Consider the following 27,756-nt stretch of genomic DNA (forward strand, 5'->3'; position numbering starts at 1 on the left):
AGGAGAATGGATACTAGATTCAGGAGCTGTAAACCATATGTGTAGGAACGAGGCTGCTCTTGTAGGCATGTGTCGCAGTCTATCTACGTGGCAGACGCATCCAAGATATCGGTTGTGGCCGTAGGCAATGTCGAACTAGACACTGAAGTGGATGATGAGTGCTGTAGCCTAAATATCACTAACGTTTTATGTGTTCCAGACCTAGCTGATGAGATGCAACATTATATTGTGCACAGTGATTGGGAGCGCCCAATCCAGTTCAAGTAGAATCGTTCCATCGATATCGAAAACTATCTCTCGCCGGAATTTATTCCACAGATGACCAAGGACCCTGAAACAGTGCAAGAAGCGTTAGAACGAGGGGATTGCGATCGATGGATTGAAGCAATATTCAAATACCACGCATTGTGTGCTAACGAGACATGGTGTCTTGTGGTTCTTCCAAAGGGACGGAAGGCGTTGAAAAATAAATTGGTATTAAAGATCAAAACCAACGTGCCGTCCGGGTTCCGGTACAAGGCAAGACTGGTGATAAAGGTTTACACACTAGGTGAAAAATGTGGACTACAGCGAAACTTACTGGCCTGTTGTTCGCTTCGCAACGATTCGTCATCTGCTTGCGCTGCCCGCGCAGTTGCACTTCATCGTTTACCAGATGGACGCTATGACAGCATTTCTGCAAGGCGATCTGGACTACGAGGAGATATTCATGGGACAACCTGAAGGACTCCAGTGCAAGACAGCGTCAAAGAAAGTTTGCCGATTGAAGAAAGCTTTGTACGGGCCTAAGCAGGCAAGCAGAATTTGGAATATTAAACTGGACAAGAAACTGAAGCAAATGAGATTGAAGCGACGACTTTCTTTTGTTCTCCAATGACCAAGGGTTGGTCGGCAATGTGAAGCGTCAGTTGTGTGCCGAATTCCAGATGAAGGCAAAGGAGATTCTGGTATTGCGAGTCATCAGGGCAAATGGCACAATTTTGATCGATCATAAACGGCACATTGATGAGCTACTCGAGAACTATAATATGAGTGATTGCAGCCCGGTATCGACTCCGCTGGATGGTCAGTTCGTTTTGCAGTGATCCAAAAGAATTTTACGATATCTCCGAGGTACCAAACAGTGCAAGCTAACGTACAGACGTGAGGCAGATTCGACGTTTTCCGAACACAGCGATTCTGATTGGGCAAACGATCGAGAAACGAGACGGTTGGTAAGTGGATATGTGTTTCTCCAGAGTGGCGGAGCTGTTTCATGGAGTTCCAAGAGACAAGCCACGGTGGCTCTATCAACCACTGAAGCAGAGTACATGGCTCTTTCAACAATTACTCTAGAAGTGGAGAGGCTTTCTTCGTGAGCTGTACAACATCGACGATGCCTTGGTCATAAAGTGTGATAACAAAAGCTCGATCTGTTTGGCTGAGAAAGAGATGGGTTATTCGGCCAGAACAAAGCACATCAATGTCAGACACCATTTCGTTCGTAAACAAATTGAAATTAAGGCGATAAAACGTGGCTACCAATCTACAAGCAGCAGATATTCTAAATAATGCGTTACCTGAACCGAAACTGAACGAAATCCGAAAGATTTAAGGTTTTATTGCAAAATGGTGGGCTGCAAAATGGTGGGTTGACATCAAGGAAGGAGCGCCCAACAGAGCTCTGGTCCCCACAAGTCCCTATCTCACGCTTCCGCGGGTCGTCCGATGACAAAAGACCGCCAGCTGAGGGTTGTGTACTTAGCTGGTAGTGCAGCCTGGGCACTGTTGTCCTTCTGACATCAGCTAGAGTGAGAAGGTACGCCTCGAGCGTCTGTTCACCAGGAGGTGCGGCTCAAACAGCGTCTGACTGGTACTCAGCGGCTGACTAACGAAATGCTGTATCGCGTCAGCTATACCTAAGGTGGCAGCCCCATCATCGCGATGTAGGTAACGCGACCCCGGTAAGGTAGCTTACTGAAGCCTCTCAAATACCACGAAAAATGGAGATAGAAGAAAAAGAGAACGTTATTTTTGGCAACCGACCCGGCAACGAAATAAGGACTATGATTGGAAACTCGGTACCTGGAATGTCAGGACCCTAAATGAACCTGGACGAGTGAGCCTTCTGGCTCGTGAACTGCAGAAGGTTGGAGTGAACGTGGCTGCTATTCAAGAAGTCCGATGGCCTAGATCCGGAGAACGTGAATTCCGAGCCGTGGACCCCACGACCAATACTGCATTCAAGTATAACATCTATCACAGCGGCAGTGAAAAAGCAGAGCATGGAGTTGGTTTCGTAGTGATGGGCAAGCAGATGAAGCGAGTGATGCGGTGGAAACCCATTAGCGAACGAATCTGTGTGTTGAGGATACGGGGCAAATTTTTCAATTACAGCCTAATCAACGTTTACGCACCGACAAACGATAAATCCGACGACGTGAAGGACACGTTTTATGAATGTCTTGATAAAGCCTATGGAGAGTGCCCAAAGCATGACGTGAAAATTGTTATCGGAGACGCTAACGCTCAGGTCGGTAGAGAGGACTTTTTCCGTCCCATAATCGGTAGGGAGAGCCTTCACTCCGCTACCAATGACAACGGCCTACGGTTAGTAAATTTTGCTGCTGCCAGAGGGATGGCCATCAGTAGCACCTACTTTGCACGAAAGAACATCCGAAAGCACACCTGGAGACACCCAAATGGTGAAACTTGCAACCAGATAGACCATGTTCTGGTGGATGGGCGCCATTTCTCGGATGTTATCGATGTGCGGACATTCAGAGGTCCGAATATTGACTCTGATCACTATCTCGTTGTCAGTAAAATTCGATCACGGTTGTCAACTGTATCGAACGAAAGATCACAGCTAACGATGCGTTACAATATCCAGCGATTGTCGGCGGAAGGATTATCGGCTGAGTACCGCCAGAAGCTCGACGAACGGATAAGTGCAATCAACGTTAGCGACAACATCAACGATCTATGGGATTCGATCCATGGAGCGGTGAGCACAACAGCACGAGAAGTGGTAGGCACTGCACAGAGGCGACCCAGGACGGGTTGGTTCGATGTGGAGTGTCAGAGAGTGACAGACGAAAAGAACGTTGCCAGAAGCCGGATGTTGGTATCAGGTACCCGATCGAATAGAGAACGGTACAAGGAAGCAAGAGCAGCCGAAAAACGAACCCACCGCAGGAAGAAAAAAGAGTACGAAGAACAAGTTATTAGTGAGGCGCAGGAAAAAATGGAGCAGAACGATATGCGGAGGTTTTATGAGTCTGTCAATGGCGTGCGGAGAAAGATAGCGCCATCTCCCGTCATGTGCAACGACCTACAAGGGAATTTGCTGACAGATAAAACTGAAGTGGCTGCCAGGTGGAAGCAACACTTCGAGACTTTGTTGAATGGAGGAAGTGACGGCGCATCGGTGAACAGAATAAATATTAGCGACGATGGACAAGCTGTGGAGTCACCTACACTAGATGAGGTTAAAAAAGCTGTCAAAGAGCTGAAAAACAATAAGGCTGCGGGGAAGGACCAGCTCCCGGCTGAAATTCTCAAACATGGCAGTGAGCAGCTTTATGAAGTTCTGCACCATATTATGTCGAAAATATGGGAAGACGAGGAAATGCCTGCTAGCTGGTTGGACGGCCTCATTTGCCCCACAGACTGGAGTGCGCCAATTACCGAGGAATATCCCTCCTTAATTCGGCGTACAAAATTATGTCCCGTATTCTGTTCAACAGATTGAGACCGCTTGAAGAGTCCTTCGTCGGCGAATACCAAGCGGGTTTTCGTGAGGGCCGATCAACGACGGATCAAATGTTTACCCTAAGACAAATCCTTGATAAATTCCGGGAGTACAACTTGCAGACACATCATCTGTTTATTGATTTTAAGGCGGCATACGATTCAGTGAAACGGAATGAATTATGGCAAATTATGCTTGAACATTGTTTTCCGGCGAAACTGATACGGCTGATTCGTATAACGTTGGACGGATCAAAATCAAGTGTAAGGGTTGCGGATGAAATATCGACGTCATTTGTTACCTTAGATGGATTAAAGCAGGGTGATGCACTCTCGAACCTACTGTTCAATATAGCACTCGAAGGAGCGATTAGGAGAGCTGGTGTGCAAAGAAGCGGTACCATTATCATTGCATATGCTCCTGGGATTTGCGGACGATATCGATATTATCGGAATTGATCGCCGTGCCGTGGAAGAGGCTTTTGCGCCTTTTAAGAGGGAGACAGCGAGGATTGGACTCACGATCAATACCAGCAAAACGAAGTACATGGTCGCTGGCAATCAACGTGGGTTCATTAGTGGTGGTGGTAGCGAAATAGTGCTGGATGGTGAAAAATTTGAAGTGGTAGAATAATTTGTGTATCTTGGAACATTAGTGACGTGCGATAATGATGTTACCCGCGAGGTGAAAAGGCGTATTGCAGCTGCAAATAGGGCTTATTACGGACTTCGTAACCAGCTTAAGTCCCGTAGTCTGCAAACGAAAACAAAACTCGCGCTGTATACTACTCTGATTCTTCCGGTGGCTTTATACGGTCATGAGACATGGACGTTAAAGGAGGCTGATCGGAGAGCTCTTGGAGTGTTTGAGCGTAAGGTGCTGCGGACAATACTCGGCGGTAAACAGGAGAACGGTATCTGGCGGCGTCGCATGAATCACGAATTGTACCAGGTGTACAAAGGGCTGGATATTATAAAGCTTATACAACACGGCAGACTACGGTGGGCTGGTCACGTTGTTCGTATGCCGGAAGAACGTCAAGCGAAGATAATATTTAGTAGAGAACCCGGAAGAGGCCGCAGGCTTCGTGGAAGGCCGCGTACACGATGGCTTTTTGCAGTTGAAGAGGACCTGAGGGCGCTCAATGTTCAGGGCGACTGGAAGCGATTGGCCCAGGATCGAGTCCAGTGGAGAAGGATACTCCATTCGGCGTAGGTTCATCGAAGAGCTGTAGCCCATCAAGTATCAAGTAAGTATTAATGAGGTTTTCGGCCCTGGACCGATTCGCCTCGTTAATTTAAGGTGTTATACAAATACCAACTGAAGGGGAGATGTTAGTGAGCATTGTATTTTTGTGTATAAATAAGTTCATACGTTGATAATCGCTGTACCTGCTCAGACGTTTCATTTCTATCAATTTATTGGCGAAAAAAGGTTGCATGAAAAAGAAGAAGTCGAAGGATGATATTTTATTTTACACAGCTGTGCGAAAAACATATGATCCCCAACATAAAATGAGCGAGAACAAAGCGTTTTATCAAACCCACTCGGTGGAGCCCGCCTATCTGAATCGGATTTTTTTAACTTGCATACAAGTGCGATAGTCTTGTTTTCATGGCTTGTTATGATTCGAAGAGGTTCTGTTGCCTCTCTTTTATCGTTGTTCGTTATCTATTGAGATCAATTTCTGTAAACCCTGGCGATGTATAAAGAGCAATATTACAGAACAAAATTTAAAATCTAAAAGATGTGTTTATTATACAATATAAGAAAAGTTCAACCCCGTACTATCAACCGTTTTTAATTAAATTGTTCCTAGAATTTTAAGGAAGAGTTTTAAGATATTTTTGTATACTCCCATTTTTTTTTTTTCAAATATTATCCTTCGACTTCTTCTTCTTCATGCAACCTTAATTCGCCAATTCCAGACGCTTCGCTAGAGTGAGTCACAAAACCTCTTGTCACTTTGTAGCATCAGATAGCAAGCGACAGGTAACATCAACGTGTTTCGTACATAAGGTGAAGCGTTGTGACCAGGGTAGAAATATTTCACAGTCAATGCAGTGAAAAACATGGATCTCAGTAAAATCTGCTGTCGCCTTCATCGCCGCCGTGGTGAGTGCGACTGGGTGCAGCCGAAAAATCATTTGCAACACCGACTAGTCAATTTCGCATTCAGCCACTCACAAGTCGCTCTGACATGCTGCTCAGTTCACGCCTTACCGTATGACTGTGAGTGGCCCATTTAAACGCGTGGTGATTTTTTTCAATTTGCTGGGTGAATGTGTACATTTTGCTGTGGTAAATTTCATCTTCGCGGCGCTGTGGGTGATGTGAGTTCTGTTGTTTACTTTTCTGCTTCTCCGGGAATGTGAGGTTGATTTCAAAGCAGGAAGAAAATAAAAAAATGATATAAAAAAACATCACCTTCATCCAGTGCTGCCGAATATTTACAACCCTGGTTGTGACACTCAAATTTCTATGTGATTGTGTCATAAAAATCATCAATCATGGATTTGTAGTGGTGGAAACTTCCAATACCAATTCAGTAAGCATACACGTGGGATTAATTTTTTGTTAACATCCGACAACAGTAAACATTGCACTTATTCGGAAGAATTCAGCCCAATTTAGACGCAGTATTAATCAATACAATCTAAGGATGGGAAACTGTTGGAATTTGTCAGAAAAGCATCAGTTTTTCTTTGGTTTAGATGAATATTTATGAATTTTGTTTTCACGATGCTGGCTGTTTATGTTTACATCTTAAACCGTTGTTGCCAGCTGCTCAAACACACCAATAACAAGATCATTTTTTGCTCCGATTTTTCAGTTTTTACAATGCACTTCAAAACAGATTCAATAAGATATTATTACTGCATCAATACATAATGCGTTAGGAAAAGATTGATTAATTTTATAGATATTTTACATGTTTTCGCTATGATTCCACAATAGTTCATATCGACATCACTGTCTGTTGCTGATCAATGATTGCTTGCATACGACGCTACCGACGACGTGCAGAGTGTTGAAACCGGCGACGTCGTTGGCATGGTGCGTTACTGGGGGGAATTTTTTCACTTTGTTCACTTGCTTATATATCTTCCCTAAATTAGCGCTATGTGATGATATCATCATACTGTCGCGTAGATTGAACTTCGAACTAAGTCCAGATTTACTTTTTTAGTGAGAAGATGGTCAGGTATGTAGTCAGTATATGAATTAAAATTATCGGTGCATATCCGAGTGGGTGGGGTGGGTGATTGTTTGACTGTGTTGGTAAGCCGCAAGGCAGCCATTCTGAATGACATGTCATGAAGCCATAAACACGCAAAATATTCAGTTTTACTTCTACAGTCGTCATTTTTAAATGATGCAGTTGGAATGCTTATTATGCCTATTTTGGTTCATAATACAGAACATCGAATTTATTTATTTACGTATTATAACTCCCTATTTGATTTACATGTTCCAGACCTACCGTGTGCTAGAAATGGACCCTTTAGCGTGATTACATTTATAAATTCGTTAATAAAACTAAATATCAGTATCTCAATTTTGGTCGGATGTGCATGCAAAACAAGCAACAAAAGAGAACCAACCAACGACAAAGCTTTGTTTTGTCGGAGATAATAATGACAAAGATCCGAAAAATTTGTTTAGCAATAAAAAAGAAGACAATTTTGTTGCTAACTTTTCCTTCCGTTATTGTGCATTATCTGTACAGCAAATTTCGGTTTTATGCTATCATAGTTTCTGCTTTTATGAAAGTATTCGGGAATCTAACTCTGATCTAATATCAGAGCATGCAATGCAAATGATTGTCAGATCCATTATTTACGTATAACGCAAAAATTGGGCATTTTCAACACCCCACCCCCCCTTTATCAAACTTTTTGTAAGAAACATCTGAACCGTCACATTTCGCCCAACGGGGTTGAATAGGAAGAGAATCCTCCCTTTAAGTGTTACGCAATTCACAACTTTCGAAGTTCGCATTACGCAGCGTTAAACTTTGGTTGTTATTCAGTTCAGGGGTTATACGCACTGGGTCCATTCTTGGCGCTCACTCCCCAATAAAAAAAAGAGAAATTTTTTGCAACAATAGCAGAGAAGAAATATGAAATAATAAACCAAACGGAGCAGTAAGAAGTTGTATACAACCTGGAAGCAGATCCAGAGATTTTGAATCGATCGGAAATGTTTCTCTGCCTATGGTGAAACGTCTCAAAGACCGAGAGAATCGTAAATCGTGGGCTTTCGCTACCATCCAGAGAGATGGTCAGAATCTAGCTGATGCGTCGTCGCTGGAGGCATTGGCCACAATCTCCCTTAGAATCGAACCCGTCGATGACAATTGATAATTTACAGTAAAAAACGACATAAAAGAAGCCTGGGATAATACCTTAACGGGTCGATCTCAACTAGCCAGAAGTTGTTTAAAGTCGGCTTCAAAGTCGACGGCACTTGGCTGTTAGAGCTTCCCGAGGCATACGAGCATATGATCATGACTCGTCAGTCGCTCGAATGACGACGAATGCAGCGAAGGCTAGGATTCTTCAAGACGTCAAAATTATTCTAATCCCTTGACCACAAGAAGAGCAGCAGGACGTTTTTTAGTATAGATTTGTAACGCCCTAGCTTAGAAAGAAACAAACACAATCAATCATAATTCGTATAAGCATTCACGCTGCCTCAGTATATAAAGAACAACTATAGTGATCATATGTTACCCATATCCATTTAAAAATTACCTCAGTAACTATGTCATCAGCATCAGCATCTTTAGAGGACGATAGACCTGAAATAAACACAGAATGGTAAAAACGAAACATTATTAAACACCACACAACAGTTGAAGCCTCATTCGCGATCCAGAAAACTCACCTCCGCTGAGATCGATCGTCGGCTGGCGGCTCAGGTCACACTCGTTGGCAAACGGAAGTTTCTGCGGATCCGGCACCATATGTAATGAACAAAAGAAGAAAATCCCCACGTAATAAACGGAAGCAGAAAACGATAAAAAGGAAGAGAGAAAAAACACACATTAGAACACACAAATCCACACGACAGTCGCTTACGTTCATAAGCTGCTTGTGATCGGCAGTATGAATATTGCTAGCCACCTTTAGTACACTGGCCAGATGCTTCTCGAACTTCTCCTCCTGCAGTCTCATCTCGGTCAGTTTCGTTTGCTTCTCCTCCATTTCATGCTGTTTCAACTTTTGCAGATTCTGCAGCTGCTTCAGCACGTTTGGATCCGACAAAATCTGGGCAATGTTGTTCCCGTCCGGTAGCGACGTCGAGGGAACCGATGGGGAGTTCTTGTCATCGTCTTCTTCGCTGCCGTAGTCAAAGTCCAGCAGCTTTTTGTTGAATTTGACTTGATCTTTTCCGGATCCGTGCGCTTCACCTCCGCTAGTTTGACGTAACAGAAGTTGTTGGAACTGTTGCAACTGCCGAATGGTGTTGGGATCGAGACCCTTCTGCAGACATGATAGCATGAATTAAGACGTACCGAAGCTGGTGAGGAAAAAAAATCAAAACTTACTGCCTCCGACGGTTGCGACGCACTACCCATATCGTCATGGGACATTGGTCCCGGGGAATCATGCGACAGAGCTGAGGTATTCATTCCGTTGGAGCCACCGGACGCGTCGGCAGCACCACCCCCAGCGGCAGCCGCCGCCTGCGATGCATTGTACTGCTGGTGCAAGGGGTGCTCCGGATTGGCCAAATCGAACAGGGGTTGAATCACTTCCGGCGCAAACACCATGTTCTTCTGCCACAAGTTCAGCACGCGGATGATTTTGCTCTGCGGGAGAAATCAATTATTTTGTTAATACATATTATGAATAGTTTGGGTTTCTCTCTCTTATGAGCAAAGGCATATGATTGTCAATCTGGTGATGGCGAGTTCGATTCTCGGTCTGGTCTCGTTAGGATGTTTTCGGGTGGGAAACATTTTTGACTTGTACTTGTCATACAATATAAAAACAAGATAAGTACTTATTCATAGGAAAGGCAATTGATATGCATAGGAAAGCGATCAATTAAGAACAGTGGAAATGCTGATAGAATAATAAGTTGAAAAGGGGAAAAGTTCCAGTTGGAATGTAGAGCCATAGAAAAAGAATGAATAGCAACACTTTGAGCATTTCAGCAATAAAAAACGGTCGGTTATATGAAAGCACCGGGCCTGGATGATGTTAAGACTTTCAATGAGCTGAAAAGTAGTAAACTTGCTGTGGAGAAAACCTCAAATTTCTCAGATTTAATCAGCATCGTTAGTGCCAGGTGGAATATAGTGGTACCGGGAATCGTTTACTCGGGAAAAGTTTCGGGAGCAACAATCGTAACAAAAAGGTCGCGTCGAGTACACTGATTCAAAAGTGTAATACTTTGAAAAGTAAATAGTCCGAATTCACAACAAACAAATTTGTCGGCGTGTCGCCCACTGCGCAGAACGAGGCACGAGGCAGTTGTGAACCAAAGAAGGAACGATAGTCAACGGTGGAATTCCAGATCCAACATATCGCCGGTAAGCAAAATTCAAACAAAATATGCCGATGATGATGCTAACAGAATCATTCGAGCAGGGACTATCGACGATCCTCAAGCGACTGGTCCTCGAGCCTCTGGAACCGAACGCACGAGCAGTCACGGCCAAGGAAGCGCTCCAAGTATCTAACACCCGAGAAGATTTTAAAAGGTAAGACATGTTATAGAAGGGGCAGCAACATGATCTAATGAAACCTTCACTGTAGGATCCATTCTGGCACCAGACCCCTTGGCGGACACTGCGAATTTGTCAGACAAAAGAGCCTTCTCAGGAAGTGTTCGGACTCGGACTGTTAGCGGACTGTATAGATAAGGTCGGAATTAATGCACATAGAAAAACGTGAAGTTCAACTTTCAATCTCACTTTTGTTTATTATAATTAATAATTCTCGGGTACTTTTTCAAAACGACGTATGTCGCAAATTGTAAACAAACCCGTTTTCAACAGCATATGGCATCAAATTCATCTAAAAATGTGTATATCTTCAAAGCTACATGAAAATGTGTTTTTAAAAATGTAAATCAATATTTTGCAAAACGGTGTAACATCATTGTTGAAAATATTGCACATACACCGCTTAGCAGAAAATGTACTTTAAAAAGTTTTTTCGAACAACTAAATAGTTTAAAACGTGCATCTGCTTGTACTTTTTCATCACTGATTTCAAAATTAAGCATGTCGCTTAAATATTCTGATTTTCGTTAAGAAAAACATTTTACGTTGTTTTTCTGCAGCAAATGTTGTTACGTCGTGTTGTAAGTGTTGCAATTTTTTTGTCGCATGTGCGTGAAACGTTTCAACTTGACGCAACATTTCGACGTATCAACAATGCAGCGTACGGAGCAGCGTAACATTTCGACGAAAGTAGCATGACCTCGGTCATACTGACGTATCAAAACGACGTATGTGATTTATCTGTTGCAAAACGTTGTAACATATATTTTTATCAAAATAACTGAAATGTTCACACGCAGTGCAGATTTCAAGGTCAGTGACGATGAACCTTTTCATAATGTATCGTTGAGGTGTATTCAATTGCAATAAAATTGATTAGTTTCTAAATAGGAATAAAAATGAAATCTGAAAACTTTCAAGCTCATTTTCTCAGCTTGATCAAAATGTTACATACGCCGATTTGAAAAAGTTCCCGAGAATTTCACTTTCTTCTTCTTAGGATCATCTACTTGCTGCTGCGTGTTGATCGGTTGGTAGTCGCGTAGAAACTGAAACCAACGTCCTGTTCCCGCTCTTTCATAGCTTGAGAGTGGTGTCGCGCTGCTCTATTTCCGCTGTCTCAAGTTAGCTGACTGTGAACGTCATCAATCAAATTGTCGTCGTCTGTGGGAGCAACTCTACGGTGCGGCGCCGAACATCTTCCCCCCGGTTGAGTTACCTCAACAACTGGAACTGGATCTGAGTGATTGTCTTCGATGGGAAGGACGGATATTTTGGTTATTGGACGTCGATAAGTTGAACCATCAGCGACCACATCGACCGCTCGCACAAGTCCATCGTCGCCAGGATATACCGCCGAAATTCGCCCTAACTTCCAGTAGAGAGGAGGCTGATTCCTATCGTGGAGCAGGACTACCATATCGGTACGGATGTTTGGCATGGTTCGAAGATTCTTCTTTCGCGGCTGAAGCGTGTTAAGATAGTCTCGGCTCCAAGCACGCCAAAAGTATTCACGTAAGAGCTGCAAATGATGCCATCTATCCAAACGATTGGCGTTTAGATCTTCCAGTGATGGTTCCGCCATTGCGGTAAGTGGACGGCCAATAAGGTAATGCGCTGGAGTTATAACCAACGGATCGGCGGGATCATTGGATACGACGAACAACGGGCGTGAATTCAGCACGGCTTCAATTTCGGCTAGTACTGTAGCGAACTCTTCAAATGTCAACTTGACGTTATGCGTTTAAGATGCGTCTTGGCAGACTTAACCGCCGCTTCCCAAAGTCCTCCGAATTCAGGAGCGTCAGCTGGTATGAAATGCCACTCGACTTCTCGTGCATGACAAAACTGCTCGATACGCTGTACTGCTTGCTGGGAACGAAACTGATTGTAGAGCGCATGCATTTCGTTGTTGGTACCCTTGAAATTGGTAGCGTTGTCTGAGTGCAATTGTTGAATACACCATCTACGACTAATGAATCTCCTCAAACACGCCAGAAAGGCGTCCGTACTGAGCTTCGAAACTGCCTCCAAATGTACGGCCTTGGTGGCCATACAGACATATACAGCTATGTATGCCTTAACGAGCGCGGGTCGTCGTAAACCTTGCTTAATCCAGAACGGACCGGCATAGTCCACACCGGTTACAGCAAAATGTGGTGACGGCACAACTCTGGATGTGGGAAGGTTACCCATTAGCTGGGTCGCGTCACTTGGATTGCTTCTAAAGCATTTCACACATCGCCGAGTAATCTGTCGTATAGTTGAACGAGCATTAAGCAGCCAATATCGCTGACGCAAAGCGTTTATCAGACCTGTCTGACCGATGTGAAGTAACTCGATGTGCATTTCAAGAATCATTATCCGCACGATACGATCCTTATCAGGCAAGATGATTGGGTGACGACTTTCGAATGGCAGTATAGAGCGATCCAGACGACCACCCACTCGAAGTAGCCCATCATGAAATATTGGTCGGAGGTTCCCGATCCTTTTGCAAGGCTCGTTTCGTACGACACGCTGGATCTCGTCGCCTAGATGAATATGCTGGATCACCTTGAGAATAGTCTCGGTTGAAGAGCGTATCTCGGGAACCGTCAAGATGCGTCCGGTTCTACGGTCATTCACATTCTTCTTGCGACAGTTGTTTACGAATAGGGCTGTGCAAATATCGATAAAATCGATAATATCGATATTATCGGATGAAATTTATCAATACGATACCCGATATCATTGAACTCAGATATCGCCGATATCGAAAATTTTTTGTAATCGATGTAATGATGATACCCAGAAAAATATATTAAGCTCTTTTTAGTGGAATGTATTAAACCGTCTAAGACGAATTAAGTACTGTCCATTTAATTCCACCAGTTAATTTTCGTTATCTTTGCAGATACGTATTTCGACCACAACTGTGTGGTCGTCTTCAGTGTCTTGTACTTGACTCGACTCGACTCAAGTCGAGTCAAGTACAAGACACTGAAGACGACCACACAGTTGTTGTCGAAATACGTATCTGCAAAGATAACGAAAATTAACTGGTGGAATTAAATGGACAGTACTTAATTCGTCTTAGACGGTTGATGCCCAATTAAATCAACTACATACACTGGCTCACTGACTACATCCTTTAAAACATATGTAGCTAGCCAATCACATTTTTTAAATGTCCATTGTGTCTGGTGTTGAGAAATTGGGCGCATCAGTACCCACTAAGACGAAAGGCAAAACGCATGAACGATAAAGCTTACAAAACCCTCGACAGGAAATCTAAAATCATTCATTAAGGTCCGAGCTCTATGACAGACAAAGAAAAAAAAATCATTCATAATAAACCACAGGCGGTGAAAGTTATTTCATCATGTTTATTGTCGTTTGCGGCAAGATTTAAAGACATAAAAAAAATCTTGGTTTGCGGTGTTTTACCAAGATGAATAAGAGCGACTAAAATTTTCAAATGGTTTTTGAGTGACAGATTTTATAACATTCCCCAGAAAACCATACCCCAGAAAACCATTCCCCAGAAAACCGTTCCCCAGAAAACCACTTCCCAGAATGTACCATTCCCCAGAAAACTATTTCCCAGAATGAAACATTCCCCCGAAAACCATTCCCCAGAATGCACCATATCCCAGAATTTTTTTTCATACATTTAAAAAGATTCTTGCAATGAAGAAAAAAGATTTTGGCAACTAAAAAACTGGAATGAAAAGAATGTCTCGGGAAAAAAAACTACAACAGTACAGTTCAATCTGATATAATATACTTTTCCCATGATATTGGTTCACTTGATAAAATGTACAATCCGCGCCGCAATACTTTCTGTTTCGACGGCATGTTAAGCAATGCTGGAGTAAAAGTGTGTGTCATATTTCTGTGAAAGCATTATTATTCTGATAGAAAAGTATTGTGGTCATTCCATTTTTTAGGTTGCCACTCGTTATAAGCCTAACCCAATGGACCTTATTATTCACGCCAATTTTCGAATTACATGAATGATCGCTCTTAATTGGTATAAGCGAACTTTGCAGCAGGGTGGCCAGTGAATTTTGAATTTCAAATTCCCGGTTTTTCCCGGTTTTCTCTCGGTATTATGGAAAATTTCTCGGTATTAAAAAAAAAGGTATTAGAAAAAAAAATCAAAAACACACAAATTCATAAATATTAAAAATAGAAAAAAAATTTAAACAGTTATACTGCAACTACAAAATTAAATGTAAAAGAGTGATTTTTGCTGGCTAATACTATTTTTTCACTTAATTAGTTTGTTTTTTTTTTTTAATCTAGTAAGTATGAACTCATGACAAATTATTTAGACAATGCGATTCTGCCGAAAAATATCGAAAAATATAAAAAAAAATCTCTGTATCGCAATCATTCAAACCATTCCACAATTTGATAATAAACCTTATTTTCTAGGAACATGTTCTATTAATCGAAAGTCCATATTCTTGTGAACGTTTGAAAGTATAGTTTGTCCGTAAACAAGAATACCGAACCTAAACCTCAAATGATGTCACGAACTAATATAATGTGTAACTGTGAATCAAATTTCCATCGTCAAAACTCTTTGATGCATCATGAGGATCGTGAAAGACAAATTTGATTTTTTGTTTGTTGAATACAAGATTTATTGTTGAAAAAGGTGTTTTTTAGGTTTTTTGAATGGTTTTGGAAATGTTTCAATATTTGGAATAAAAGAGGAGGAATACCAAATATATTTATTTGGACAAATTGGAGAACCTAAAAGGAATAGATTGAGATAATTAAAAATTAAGGAGAGCTCAAATCAGATTTAATACAAAAAAAAATCGGTGCAATCAAAGTTGATTGCTCTTGTTTCGGGTATAAAAGTAACCCGGAGTTGTAATTAATTACTATGTCTAAAAATCAACTTTGGTCAACTTGATTGAATGGGGTATCTAGAGTCTTCATAAATACGTGAGCTACTTTATAAATGTGTAAACTCTGAAATAGAATGGAATGAGCGAATGAGTCTACCAATTCTCTCATGATGTTTGACATTACTGCACTATTTTTTTACAGAGAGACAAATGCAGATTAGAAAATTTTCCCGGTGGTTATTAAATTTCCCGCATATTTCCCGACATTTTCCCGGTGATTTTGAATTCACGGTTTTTTCCCGGTTCTCCCGGTTTTCCCGGTTCGCTGGTCACCATGTTGCAGGAACAAATGTAGAATCTGCAATGAGATACTAAACGCGTGCTGTAAAAAGTAAGTTTGAGCAAATGTGTGCTTTTCTAGAAGCGTTAAATTATGATTTACCTTATTCCCGGAAAATGCCTATAGTAACCTTTATGTGGATTCTCCTATGCTGCCATCATACGTATATTTGTCCCATATTTGATGGGATTACTATTTACATAAGACAGTTATGCGTGTAACGACAGTATTTGAAAATTATTTAAATTTTATCCAATGAACCTGTGGATTATTATTATTGCGGGTAAATTCATATTTCAAAAGAAGGCATCATCCACTTGTTTGCTATACTCCGGGCAAACGCGTGATTTGAAAGAAGGTATTTCAGGAAAGTGTGTGAGTCGAAAGAATGTATCACTCATTTGCCCTTTTACGAACAAATGCGTAGTTTAAAAGAAGGAATCATTCGTTATTTCGGGCAAATTCGTGCCTTTAGAGAAGGAATTATTTACTAATTTTTATATTCTGGTGCTTTATTTAGGACAAACGCGTGCGTAGCACACATAAATTATAGACTTATTTGTCTTGTTCAGGGAAATGCGTTTTAAAAGAAGGAATCATCGACTTAATTGAATCATCGACGGGTAAATGATCCCTATTTGTTTCCTCAATCAAGGCGTGCTTCAAAATAAGAAGAATTTATTTTCTGTTTTGGGGTGAAGCCAGAATAGACGTGATCATATGCAGTGGCGTCGCGTAACCTCACTTTTTACCTGTGCACCGACCCAAAAAGTGAAAATTTTGACATTTTGACAGTCTAAATGGAAAAGAAAATTATCAGAGTCGTTTATACTAATCAAAATCTAGTTATTCTAGGCATTTTCACACACCAATTCCTTAAATTTAAGTTCAGTGCACAGGTAGATTGAGGTTAGGGAAACGCCACTGATCATATGCTTTGGCTATGCTAAGCCAGAATAGCCGTGACCATGCGGTGCGACGTGACGTGACAGTGCAGTTTAACAGTTCATTGATAATAATTGTTATTCCTTTGCGTGAGTCGGGTCGCGTCGCATCGCACGTCGCGTTTACTCTGGCGGCACCTTCCCGAGCAGCACCCATGTTTCAAATAGAACACTGCAACATCTATACGACCAGATTCAGTTACAGATAAGTCGCAGCAACCAAATTTGCATCAATTATGCTGTTTGGGTTATGTTCATTATGCCAACAGGCACATTGTATTGGAAACTATAGGTTTAACAATTGCCACAATGGCTCTTGCACATCCAACTCATCAAGATAAATGATTTTATGTATGCGATGATGTTTGTAAGAAACCAAGAAAATGAAATCATGTGCATCTATATATTCTGTTTTCTGGGGAACGGTACATTCTGGGAAATGGTTTTCTGAGGAATGGTACGTTCTGGCGATTGGTTTTCTGGGGAATGGTACATTCTGGGGAATGGAATTCTGGGGTATGGTTTTCTGGGGAACGGTTTTCTGGGGAATAGTATAGAACCGAGTGACAAATTAGAGTTAGAAACGTGATAAAATCGATAGTAGACAAACTCGGGTAAAAACTGTATTTTTTTATTTTATCGGATATCGATCCGATATCCGATATTTTCAAACCCGATATATCGCCGATACCGATATATCACCAAATGAATATCGTCGATATCGACAAACCTCCATTATGCACAGCCCTCGTTACGAACCGTAAAACGTAACCGACGATTCGTTGCAGTTTTCGGAAGCTACTATATTGAGTAAAGAGGGGAAGTAATTCTATACTCACAATCGTTGCAGAAACAACCGCATTCATGTCTGGTAAGTCGTCATCAGGAATGGCTTCGGGACGAAGTACCACATATTCTCCATTGCCAAGGAAATCAGGGCTTTGCCACCAGAGTCGGTTAGCTTCTAGAACCCTTGGTATTTGGCCGCGTGAAACGATGTCAGCAGGGTTGTTTTCAGAACTGATGTATTCCCAACGGAAATTGTTGGTTTCGTCTTGGATCACGGTGAGCGGCTTCTTGATCCAGGCTAGCACTATAGTACTGTCGCACCACAGCACGATTTCTTGAAATTCCATTTTTAAATCGGCAATCACCTTTTTTATCAAGCGCGTTAGCAAAAGTGCGCCACATAACTCCTTTCGAGGAATTGATAAGTCGTGTAGTGGGGCCAGTTTGGACTTGCTGGTCAACAGCGACATCGTCGCCGTCTTGTCGAGAAAAATGCTTCGAATGTACACACAGGCTCCGTACGCCACGGAGGAAGCATCAGAAAATCCAAGTAATTTTCGTTTGGTAATCGGCGCAATCGAAGTATATTCGATCTGGTTGGCGAGGAGTAATGTATCTGCATCTGGATCCCAAAGCAGACCCAGAACCTTTATGGTCTTGTTTGCTTCATATTCCGATTTCGATACTTGGGTTTCCCGTTCTTCTGGTGGGACTTGCTGGAGGAATTCCAACGAATTGGAGCACCACTTGTGGTTTGGGAAGCCACCGCGTGCCAACAGTTGCTTCAGTTGACGTTGTGCTTCAATAGCTTCCGATACCGTCTCGGCACCAGAAAGCATGTCGTCCATGTATACCTCGTGAGTGATTATTCGAGCTGCAATTGGGTATTCACCTCTTTCTTCCTCGGCTAGTTGAGCGAGGCATCGCGTAGCTTGGTACGGGGCCGATGCAGTACCGTACGTAACGGTGTCAAGTTTCAGTACTCGCAACGGATCCGATACTTGCTCTCGCCAAAATATTCGCTGATAGTGACTGTTGGTGCTCTGGAGTCATCAGCATCTGTCGATACATTTTGGAGATGTCCGCCGTGAATGCAATCTTATGAGTGCGGAAACGAAGCATTTTAGAGAATAATTCGCTTTACACCACCGGACCGACGAAGAGAACGTCATTGAGAGACAGGTTGGATGGACAAGATTTAGCGCTGGCATCAAATACCACCCGACATTTTGTGCTTGAGCTGGAGGGGCGCAAAACAGTATGATGCGGTAGCTGGTTTCTGCTGGTTTGGTGGGTCATTCGTTTCACTCACTTGATGGCAGTGATTGAGTTCTTCGTACTCTCTGATGAAACTCACGTACTGCGCCTGGAGAGATGGATTGCGCAGTAATCTTTTTTCTAGCATCAGAAACCTTTTCAATTCTAAGTCTCGGCAGTCGTCCAGTTGAGTGACGGTTGGTTTAAACGGCTGTTGCACTACGAATCTACCAGTCGAATTACGTTTGTAGGTTGAGAGGAAGTGGGATTCACAGGCTACTTCTTCCTTGGATAGTTTAGGAATATTTGGCAGCTCCTCGATTTGCCAGAAACGTTGCATTTTGGATTCAATCTTTTCTATGGTTGCCACATTGGAGTGCTGTATCGACGTGTTGGAAACGTATGGCTCCTAGATGACACCTGCTACGATCCATCCCAGATGGGTTTCTCGCAGCTGTGGTTACTTGTCGGACAGGCTTAGATGTCTTGGCTTCAGTATGTCGAAAAACAATTCTCCACCGATCAGCATGTCCACCTTATCCGGTGTGTGGAACGCTGGATCGGCTAGCACTACTCCTTCTGGAATACGCCATCCATTGACGTCTATTTTGCTGGTTGGGATTTTTCCAGTCACCTTTGGTGTGACCAGACACTCGAGACTGCAGTAGAACTTAGTCACTTTGGATCGGATCTTTACCAACACCTTGTCGCGAGCGTGGCTTCGCAACTCGTTGATGCCAGTGATAGGAACATTTGCTCGCTGCTTCTTGACACCCAAGCAGTTGCAAAATTCACTAGGGAGCCACTATCAAGGAGGACGCGGCAGGAATGAGGTTGGCCATGCTTGTCGAAGGCATCTATCACTGCGGTGAGCAGCAGTACGGTCCATGCGGGATCCCGGATCGTGTGGCCTGTTGAAAGATTAGAGGTGCGAAGCGAGCCGCCCAAAGGACGACGACGATTGTGCTGAGGGACAACCGAGAGTCAGGTCCGAAGAATCCGAGGCGGTGCGCTAGGATCGCAGTCGATTAGTTCCCAGCAGTCACGGCGAGGCCAAACGGGCTTTTCTTTCGGCGAAAAGGACGCTTCAGCATAAAAGGCACCCGCGGCTTACCGAGCCCTTTGATACGGACAGGGGTTCCCAAGTCACCCTCGGCAGACAGCAGGTCGGGCTGATGACAGGTATGCGGAAGGATGGAGGAAACGACAGATGCAGCGGACGTGAGTGTTAGATGTAAGACGTGAAGAAGATGGAAAGAAGCATGCACAGTGAGCAGGAGAGTAGGGCCGCAGAAAGAAGCATGAAGGGTATGAAGCACAATAATAAAATGTTTGCACACTAAGTCTTGTTTTGTGGCGTTTGTAGTTGACTAGCCCGGCCGACTAATCCCCTTTTATCACGGAGAGGTCGTTTCACAACAGCGTATAACGGCAGTATAGGTCTTGAGGTCAACCCGCGTAACCGAAGGGCTGCTATCCAGCAAACCAATATCAATATGCCTTAAGCAGTCGTTACTTTCCAGGTCATCCAAGAACTCCCTAGACGCCGTAGTCGCAGTTTCATCAAAAATATGTCCTCCGAGTATTTGTCTTTCACTAGCGTCTCAAAGTGTAGGCAAATGAGTTGTTCTAAGATCTCCAAATTATCCAGTAGTTTGAATCAAATGGTCTACCGAATCAACCAAGTCTTCCATGATGTCCCCAGTCGCGGTAACTATCCAATTATGTCCTCCAAGAATTTGTATTAAGCTCGCGTCTCAAATCCAGGCATATGAGTTGTTCTAATATCTCCGAATTGCCCTTGAGTTTGAATCAAATGTTCTGCCGAATCCACCAAGGCTTTCATGATGTCCCCGGCCGCGGTATCAACCCAATTATGTCCTCCGAGTATTTTTTCTTTCACTTGTGTCTCAAATCCAGACATATGAGATGTAGTAAGATCTCCAAATCGTCCTGGAGTTTGAATTAAATGGTCTGCCGAATCAACCAAGGCTTCCATGATATCCCCAGCCGCGTATCAATCCAATTATATTTTCCGAGTACTTGTCGTTCACTCGCGTCTCAAATCCACACATATGGGATGTTGTAAGATCTCCAAATTATCTTGCAGTTTGTATCAAATGGTCTGCCGAATCAACCAAGGCCTCCATGATGTCCCCAGCCGCGGTAACAACCTACCTATGTTCTCCGAGTATTTTCGTTCGTTTGCGTTCCATTTGATTCAAACTCAAGGACAATCTTACAACACCTCATATGTCTTGTTTTGAGACGCAAGTGAAAAACAAATCCTCGGAGTATATAATTGAGTTGATACCACGGCTTGGACATTATGAAGGCTTTGGTTGATTCGATAGACTTCTTGATTCAAACTCCAGAACAATTTGGAGATCTTACAACATCTCATATGCCTGTATTTGAGACGTTAGTGAAAGACCAATACTCAGAAGACAAAATTGGGTTGACATCGCGGCTGGGGACATCGTGGAAACCTTGGTTGATTCGGAAGACCATTTGATTGAAACTCCAGGACAATTTGGAAATTTTAAAACATCTTATATACCTCGACTTGAGACGCAAGTAAAAGACATATACTCGGAGGGCATGATTGGGATCATACCGCGGATGAGGACATTATGCAAGCTTCAGTAGCTTAGATAGACCATTTGATTAAAATTCCAGGACAATTTGGAGATCTTACAACACCTCATATGACTTGTTTTGAGACACAAGTGAAAGATAAATCCTCGGAGGACATGATTGAGTTGATACCACGGCATGGGACATCATAAAGGCTTTAATTGATTCGGTAGACCATTTGATAACATCTTATATGCCTGGATTTGGAGAGATATTACAATACCTCATGTAAGACGCAAGTGAATGTATTTAAAAGTATCCAACAACGTTCAATAAATTAAGTGAAATACTAAAATTTTTAGCAAAAATCCTTTCTACGTCACATTCGGTTTACGTCCCCCCAATAAGTGACGTAAAAAGAGGGTTGTTTTCATCATCTTCTCAAAGCGTAGGATTATCACAGAACCCTAAACAATTGTGAAAAGAGCAATAAAATTTTTCCACATATTTTAAAGTCCCACCTCAGTCACATTTATCGGGATTACCGTTCTTTTTGAAATTCGCGTTCTTACACTCTGAAAAATCTTCACGTCATATTTACCTGAAAACAAATGTGGTTCTCATCCACCCTACTTTTCACGTAAGAGTGACCTGAATGACAAGTAACCTGAACACAATTTAGTTTCCTTGAGTTACGTGATTTATCCGGTGACTCTGACTGGATCTTCCAGTACTAATGACGTGAAGCTTGAAAGTAGTTACGTGTTTTATCAGGTGAACCTGACGTGATTTGTACGTACTGGCTACGAGACATTTTAGTGAAATCTACAAGACAGCAGGTAACCACTACATATTTTGAAATGTATTGCAATATAGTGATTTTGGAATGAATGCAAAAATGAACAGGGACAGGGAAGCTTTTTCGCGTTATTGACAGGGAATGCCGTTATTTTGTCATTCCGCTTTGGAGTTATCGCAGAAACACTGTTGAAGAAAAAACAATGTAATCGGCGGATGTTGAATTAAATTTATCAGATTTGTTGAGAAATTATGTCAATGAGAATCGCTGAAAATTTGAAACTAGTTGCCTGCTCGAAAAATGCTAATATTACCGGTGTTAATTAACCAAAAAGTAGTGGAACCTAGGCTGTAAACTGTAGCTCTAGACTTCCATGTAGCTTCCTTTTCTTTTTCACATAATTTTTCAACGAATCTAATAAATTTTGTCCAACCTCCGTTGCTTTTTTTTTTCAAAGAGGAGAAATGCAGGCACGGAAAATATCCGCCTAGATGCACCTGAAATATCACTTACCTCCGCCCGCGAAGTCTCATTATGTTTAGGTTATGTATTGTTAATTTTTGTTTACAATGGAGGTCTTCCGCAAATGCCGAAGCTGCAATCACACTAACACAATCTCACTTAAATTGTTTACGTGGATATACAGTCATATTCACAGATATTCACCAAGATTTTTAGTAAAAGTTACGTGAATTTCTGGTGAGCATTACTAACGTCACGTAACAATCGTCATTTGTTCAAGACAGATCAGTTGCGTGATTTTTCACGTGAATATGACGTGATGATTTTTTAGAGTGTAGATGTTAGATAAGATGCAACAAAAAAAAGTTGTATTGTAATATAGAAAAGTATGCTTGCTGAGAAGGTATTCAGTACCATTCTTAGGGTGCTCATTTTGCCCCGTCCTACACCTTTATTTATTTCTTTATATTGCCTATGACAATAGGGGAGAAAAGGGTAAAATGGACCGCTTGCTGAAGTCTGGCCAACATGAACCCATCTTTTTCTTCTTCTTATCGGCATAACATCCCCACATTGGGACAGAGCCGCCTCGCAGCTTAGTGTTCATTAAGCACTGCCACAAGTTATTAACTGCGAGGTTTCTAAGCCAAGTTACCATTTTTGCATTCGTAATATCATGAGGCTAACACGATGATACTTTTATGCCCAGGGAAGTCGAAAATTGCCCAGACCGGCACCAGGAATCGAACCCAGGCACCCTCAGCATGGTCTTGCTTTGTAGCCGCGCGTCTTACCGCACTTACCGGATAGTCTCAGCGCCCTTGAGGCTATTCGTTCAATGAGGCCGGTACAGCACTCATCGTATTTTCTGAGCAAAATACGAACCATATTGAGTGCTCTAACATTGCTCAATGTGATGGGTGATGATGGCGGATTCACTTGGCAAGGTGGGCGCTATGAAAAGCGATATATCGGGTCAAATTTGCGATTTGGTCGTAACTAGATTTGTAAACAGACATTGGATGGTGAATTCCTGCTAGATCAAGCTTTTCCCGATAAAACCACGGTGTGTATCGGATAGAATAAGCTGAACGCGCATTCCTATCGAATAGGGCTTGCAGACAGTAATCAATGCGGCTGCGGTGATAGGCTATCAAAGACCTCAATCACGTTGTCTGGAACTGCCCGGAATACGGTAAATAAAGTAATTGGTAAGTAAACTTTCGGAGATTCTTCGACGTCATGCAAAGTTTTGATCAAATCAGCTAAGCACAATTTGACTTGTCAAATGTTGAACATATTCGTTCAAGTGAACTACATGAAGACATCGACTTCCTTAGTTCACTCACTCACTCAAAATGTGGCATAACGCTAAGTTTAGATTAGGTAAATGAATTATTAAACAAGTCGCTGGGCATGAACGCAAATTACCGTCAAAACTTTTTCGTTCAACTCACTTGAACAAAAATAAAGTTAATTAAACCAATTGACAATTCACTTATTCTAAACTAATAGCTTCATCATTCTACCTGCTTGCTGCAGCACATTAATTACCTTATAACATAAGGTAATTAAAGATCATCCACACTTCTTCAAGTGATCTTCAAAACTTTTTGATGATAACTTCCTTCTGGCAACACTTTCTGCTGTCTTCACCAACCTAACGGGAAACCCCCCTCTTTCGCTGCAGCAGCCTACCTCTCATTCCCGTTACACACTCACCTTATCTTCCGGGGGACAGCGGAACAGGTGCGCAAACGTTTGCTCCATGTTCCGAGCAAACCGGGGCGCAAACACATCCTTTTCCGGGCCGAATTGATGCCGCGACTGTCGCACGATCGAGTCGATCACGTACAGACCCGGTATTTTGTATTCCGACTTGCACTTGGAGATGAACTTTTCCACACTCTGCACGACGTGTTTGTAGAACTTGATGGCCTTCATCGCACTCCGGGTAATCGAGGCCATCTTGGCCTTGGAGATCGGCGGCTTGGCCTCATACAGCCCCGAGAGCTGTAAGCACACAACAAATAAAAGCCCATGATTAATCACTTCACTTGGACAACACCCTAATTACACTTTCGTAAACATTCTACGCTAATAATGACGCATTTATGTAACCAAAAACGGCACTCGACATCCATTAGATGCAACCATCAAGGCTCGAAAGACTACGCGGCGGCGGAGCACCCATTTTTTCTCGTTTTTAGGTCATCGTAGCGCAGATTGGCGAATTTTTCCAAACACTTTTTTCTCACCTCCTGATTAAAAACGCGAACCGTTTCCATGTTGCACTGCTTGCGGATGATTTCAACACTCTAATTCAGACACTTTTAGCCATTCAATGGCATATTTCGCACCAAAAAATTGCAAATTTCGCACAGCTTTGACCAAGGTTTCCGTCCTTCACACACGCACATTAATTCGGGTTCAAAATGGCTGCCGCCCGAACTGTCGTCGCCGATGGTCGACTTTCGATGTTTCGATGGAAGTCGACATAAATTTGACAGTACTTTGACAGCGCGGTGACAGGTTGTTCATCATTTTTCAGAGGGATTTGTCCAAAATATGTCGCCCAGGCGTTAGGTCAACAGAAAGCAAAACTTTTGAACACCCAAAAAAATCTGCACGTTGTTTCCACCTGAAAAAGTACGTAGATTTTTTCCACCTGAAATTCACGTAACTTTTACCTGATTTTTCGATAGAATTTTCATTCTACGTGAAAATCAGGTAAGTTCTACCTGAGTTTTGGATAGAATTCACCGGACACGTAAGTTTCACCCTCGGTTTCACCTGAATTTTTCTGAAGCATTTGCGGCTACGTGTGCACGTAAAATGTGTTGAAATAATTTTGAAGTGCAATCGCCAACCCTCATAATCGAGACAACTTTTATGTTATAGTGAAACGGATACACCATGGTTGTTGTGTTGTCGAAATGATCTGTTTATATTTGTTTATGTTCTGAATAAATTGTATAATCGTTCGTGTACAGTCCAACTTAGTGGTTGATACTTTTCTTCTGTCCGTAAAATCTGGTTCACTTTCTCGGTCCGCTGTTTGTTGTTTTTTTCACTGTTGCTGCTCCCAACAAAATGTACCTGAAAATTCAGGTGGAAACAACGTTTAGATTATTTGGAGTGAAGAAGTCTGTCAAATATCTCGCTTAACATTTGTAAAAGACCTAATCCAAAACGTAAACATTGAGAAAAAGCCATTTGAAAAAAACCTATCTCAATTTCTATTCTCATTTCGCAGGTTTATGATATTTTAAGTGGCAAAATCTTTTAAAAGCACGTAATTAATACTGTCTATACCGAGGTCTATATATTCATCCATAACCTTAATTAGATCGAAAATATCCAAAAAAAAGTGTCGAAAAGAAAAATCTATTTTCATTTTTTCTCCGTAATATATTATATTTGTTCCACAGGTAACGAATAAAGAATGCAATTTCCGAACTTTGAACGATTATATTTCATGAATACGTTAAAATTTCCTATAATGACGGGATATACAATTAAGCACATTTTTCTAAGTCCAACATTTTCTCGTACTTACGTTTATTGAAACTTTAGGAGCCCGGATTACAATATTGTTCTTGTGCATTATATATAGCGACCCTGAGCAGATTATGGTTTGGATTAATTGAATGATTTGATAAGGATTATTTAAAGGTACCTGCGGGACTCTGCAAATGATCCAATATAATTCAACGCGAGGCCAGGGCTCAAGCTATAGCTGTTACACAGAGAAACAGACGTCTCACTTAGAACAAAATGCAATCAAAATCATCGTCACGATAACATTATCGCCCAATGCTAAATTCACTGTGTGTGGCCAAGCGGCAACCAGATGGCGGTAGTGCGCAAACGTCAAACACAAGAAAAATCGATGGAAGCGCCATCGGTGGCCGATTGACCACCTACAAAAAATTGAATCCACCGTTAAAAAGGTGAACGATGGAACATGCGTTGAGTGAGACGTCTGTTTCTCTGTGGCTGTTATATAGCCTATCATATTATATAAGAAATAATTCAACCAATTGGAATACGTGGATATTTAAGGTAACTTACTAGAAATAGGACTAATGCATGTAATAATGCTCTAAGGTAAATTAAGATACCAATTGAAAATTAAATAACTTTCACGAGATAAATTCACAGCGTGGTCTCATTTGTGCTCAACCTATCATTGTCCCTCTTCGCTGTTGTCATTCGTTATGCATGCCAAACAATATTGTCGCGCTTATCTTTTTCTAGAATGCTGCGGCGGTCTTACACTCGCAGGCTCGACTGCGAAGGTAAACGTCAAGATAGCCGCCGTGTTAAAAGATAGGCAGAGTTTTCCCGCTCAAAACAAAACCACGTGCTTTTCGCGAAATGACAGCAGTGTTCGATTGTATTAGTGAGAGGCAACCGGAGTCACTGAGTACGTGGAGAGTGTTTATCATGGCAAGTGCATATGGTGGGTGAGATTTTCATTGACTCTGTTGTGTTTAGTGACCGCTGCGATTACCTGAGAAGTAACCAGCAGGAAGCCGCAGTAGGGACGTTCCGATACTTCCGATATATCGGAATCGAGGGGCAATCAACTGCATAAATCAGTTGAATTGTAAATACATGCATCTAAAAATACATTAAAAAATACCTGAAAAATACAAAAATTCTTTTTATTACTTCAATTCGAAATAATTCATTAATACGCCGACAATTCGTCAATACGATATAAAGTACAATTTTAATACCTGATTAATACGCCGACTGACCAAATACGTCAATACCTATCAATACAAATCTGTTATTTTGACAGATGTGGACTTCTTGGTTTAAAGAAGAAAATCACGCACGCAAATAACTCGCGAAGGCATGTAATCTTGATTCCACTATTATTACCAGGATTATAACCGATTCGATCATCGGTATCTGCACCAAGGAAAATGGACACAACTGAGTTGGACATCGATAATTCCTTTTGGAATATTGTGGAGGAGGTCCTTGGGGAACAAATCCCCAGCTGCGGATCCGTTGCTCGTAAAAAATAACAATGTATGAAACATCATTCATCCTAAAACTTTTATATTGTGTCCGTTTGCCGTTTTTCATACTTTTGCTGAAAATGTTTGATATATCATGAATTTTATCATATTTTTAAGTTTCGGCCATATTGATTCACAAAGTAAAAAATGAATTTTCGGTAAGAAATTATTATTTGAATATCTTTCTTATATCATGCAGTGACAGGTATTCTCTGAAAGTCTCGGTGGCAAAA

At 41.9% G+C, this 27,756-nt stretch overlaps 1 protein-coding gene and 1 long non-coding RNA gene across 3 annotated transcripts in view; one reads left to right on the forward strand and one right to left on the reverse strand.

The window, feature by feature from the left end:
* LOC134228096 (SR-related and CTD-associated factor 4) overlaps positions 1-24,923 on the reverse strand; it is a 42,043-nt gene extending 17,120 nt beyond the window's left edge. Inside the window, exons 1-6 of one of the 2 annotated variants that reach the window (XM_062709880.1) lie at positions 24,746-24,923; positions 24,210-24,500; positions 9,288-9,551; positions 8,818-9,222; positions 8,624-8,684; positions 8,491-8,537 (exon numbers count right to left, since the gene is read on the reverse strand). In XM_062709880.1, coding sequence (XP_062565864.1) covers positions 8,491-8,537; positions 8,624-8,684; positions 8,818-9,222; positions 9,288-9,551; positions 24,210-24,500; positions 24,746-24,775 — 1,098 coding nt within the window. In that variant the 5' untranslated portion in view covers positions 24,776-24,923. The remainder of the gene's footprint in view (positions 1-8,490; positions 8,538-8,623; positions 8,685-8,817; positions 9,223-9,287; positions 9,552-24,209; positions 24,501-24,745) is intronic. The other variant, XM_062709881.1, reaches the window with a different exon arrangement.
* Positions 9,979-10,573, forward strand: LOC134228098 (uncharacterized). The gene is made up of 3 exons (XR_009983834.1): positions 9,979-10,277; positions 10,336-10,448; positions 10,504-10,573. It is a non-coding gene; the product is annotated as an uncharacterized LOC134228098 (long non-coding RNA).
* Positions 24,924-27,756: the final 2,833 nt, after the last annotated feature.

The sequence above is a fragment of the Armigeres subalbatus genome, chromosome 3, assembly GCF_024139115.2.
Source record: "Armigeres subalbatus isolate Guangzhou_Male chromosome 3, GZ_Asu_2, whole genome shotgun sequence".
Lineage (NCBI taxonomy): Eukaryota > Metazoa > Arthropoda > Insecta > Diptera > Culicidae > Armigeres > Armigeres subalbatus.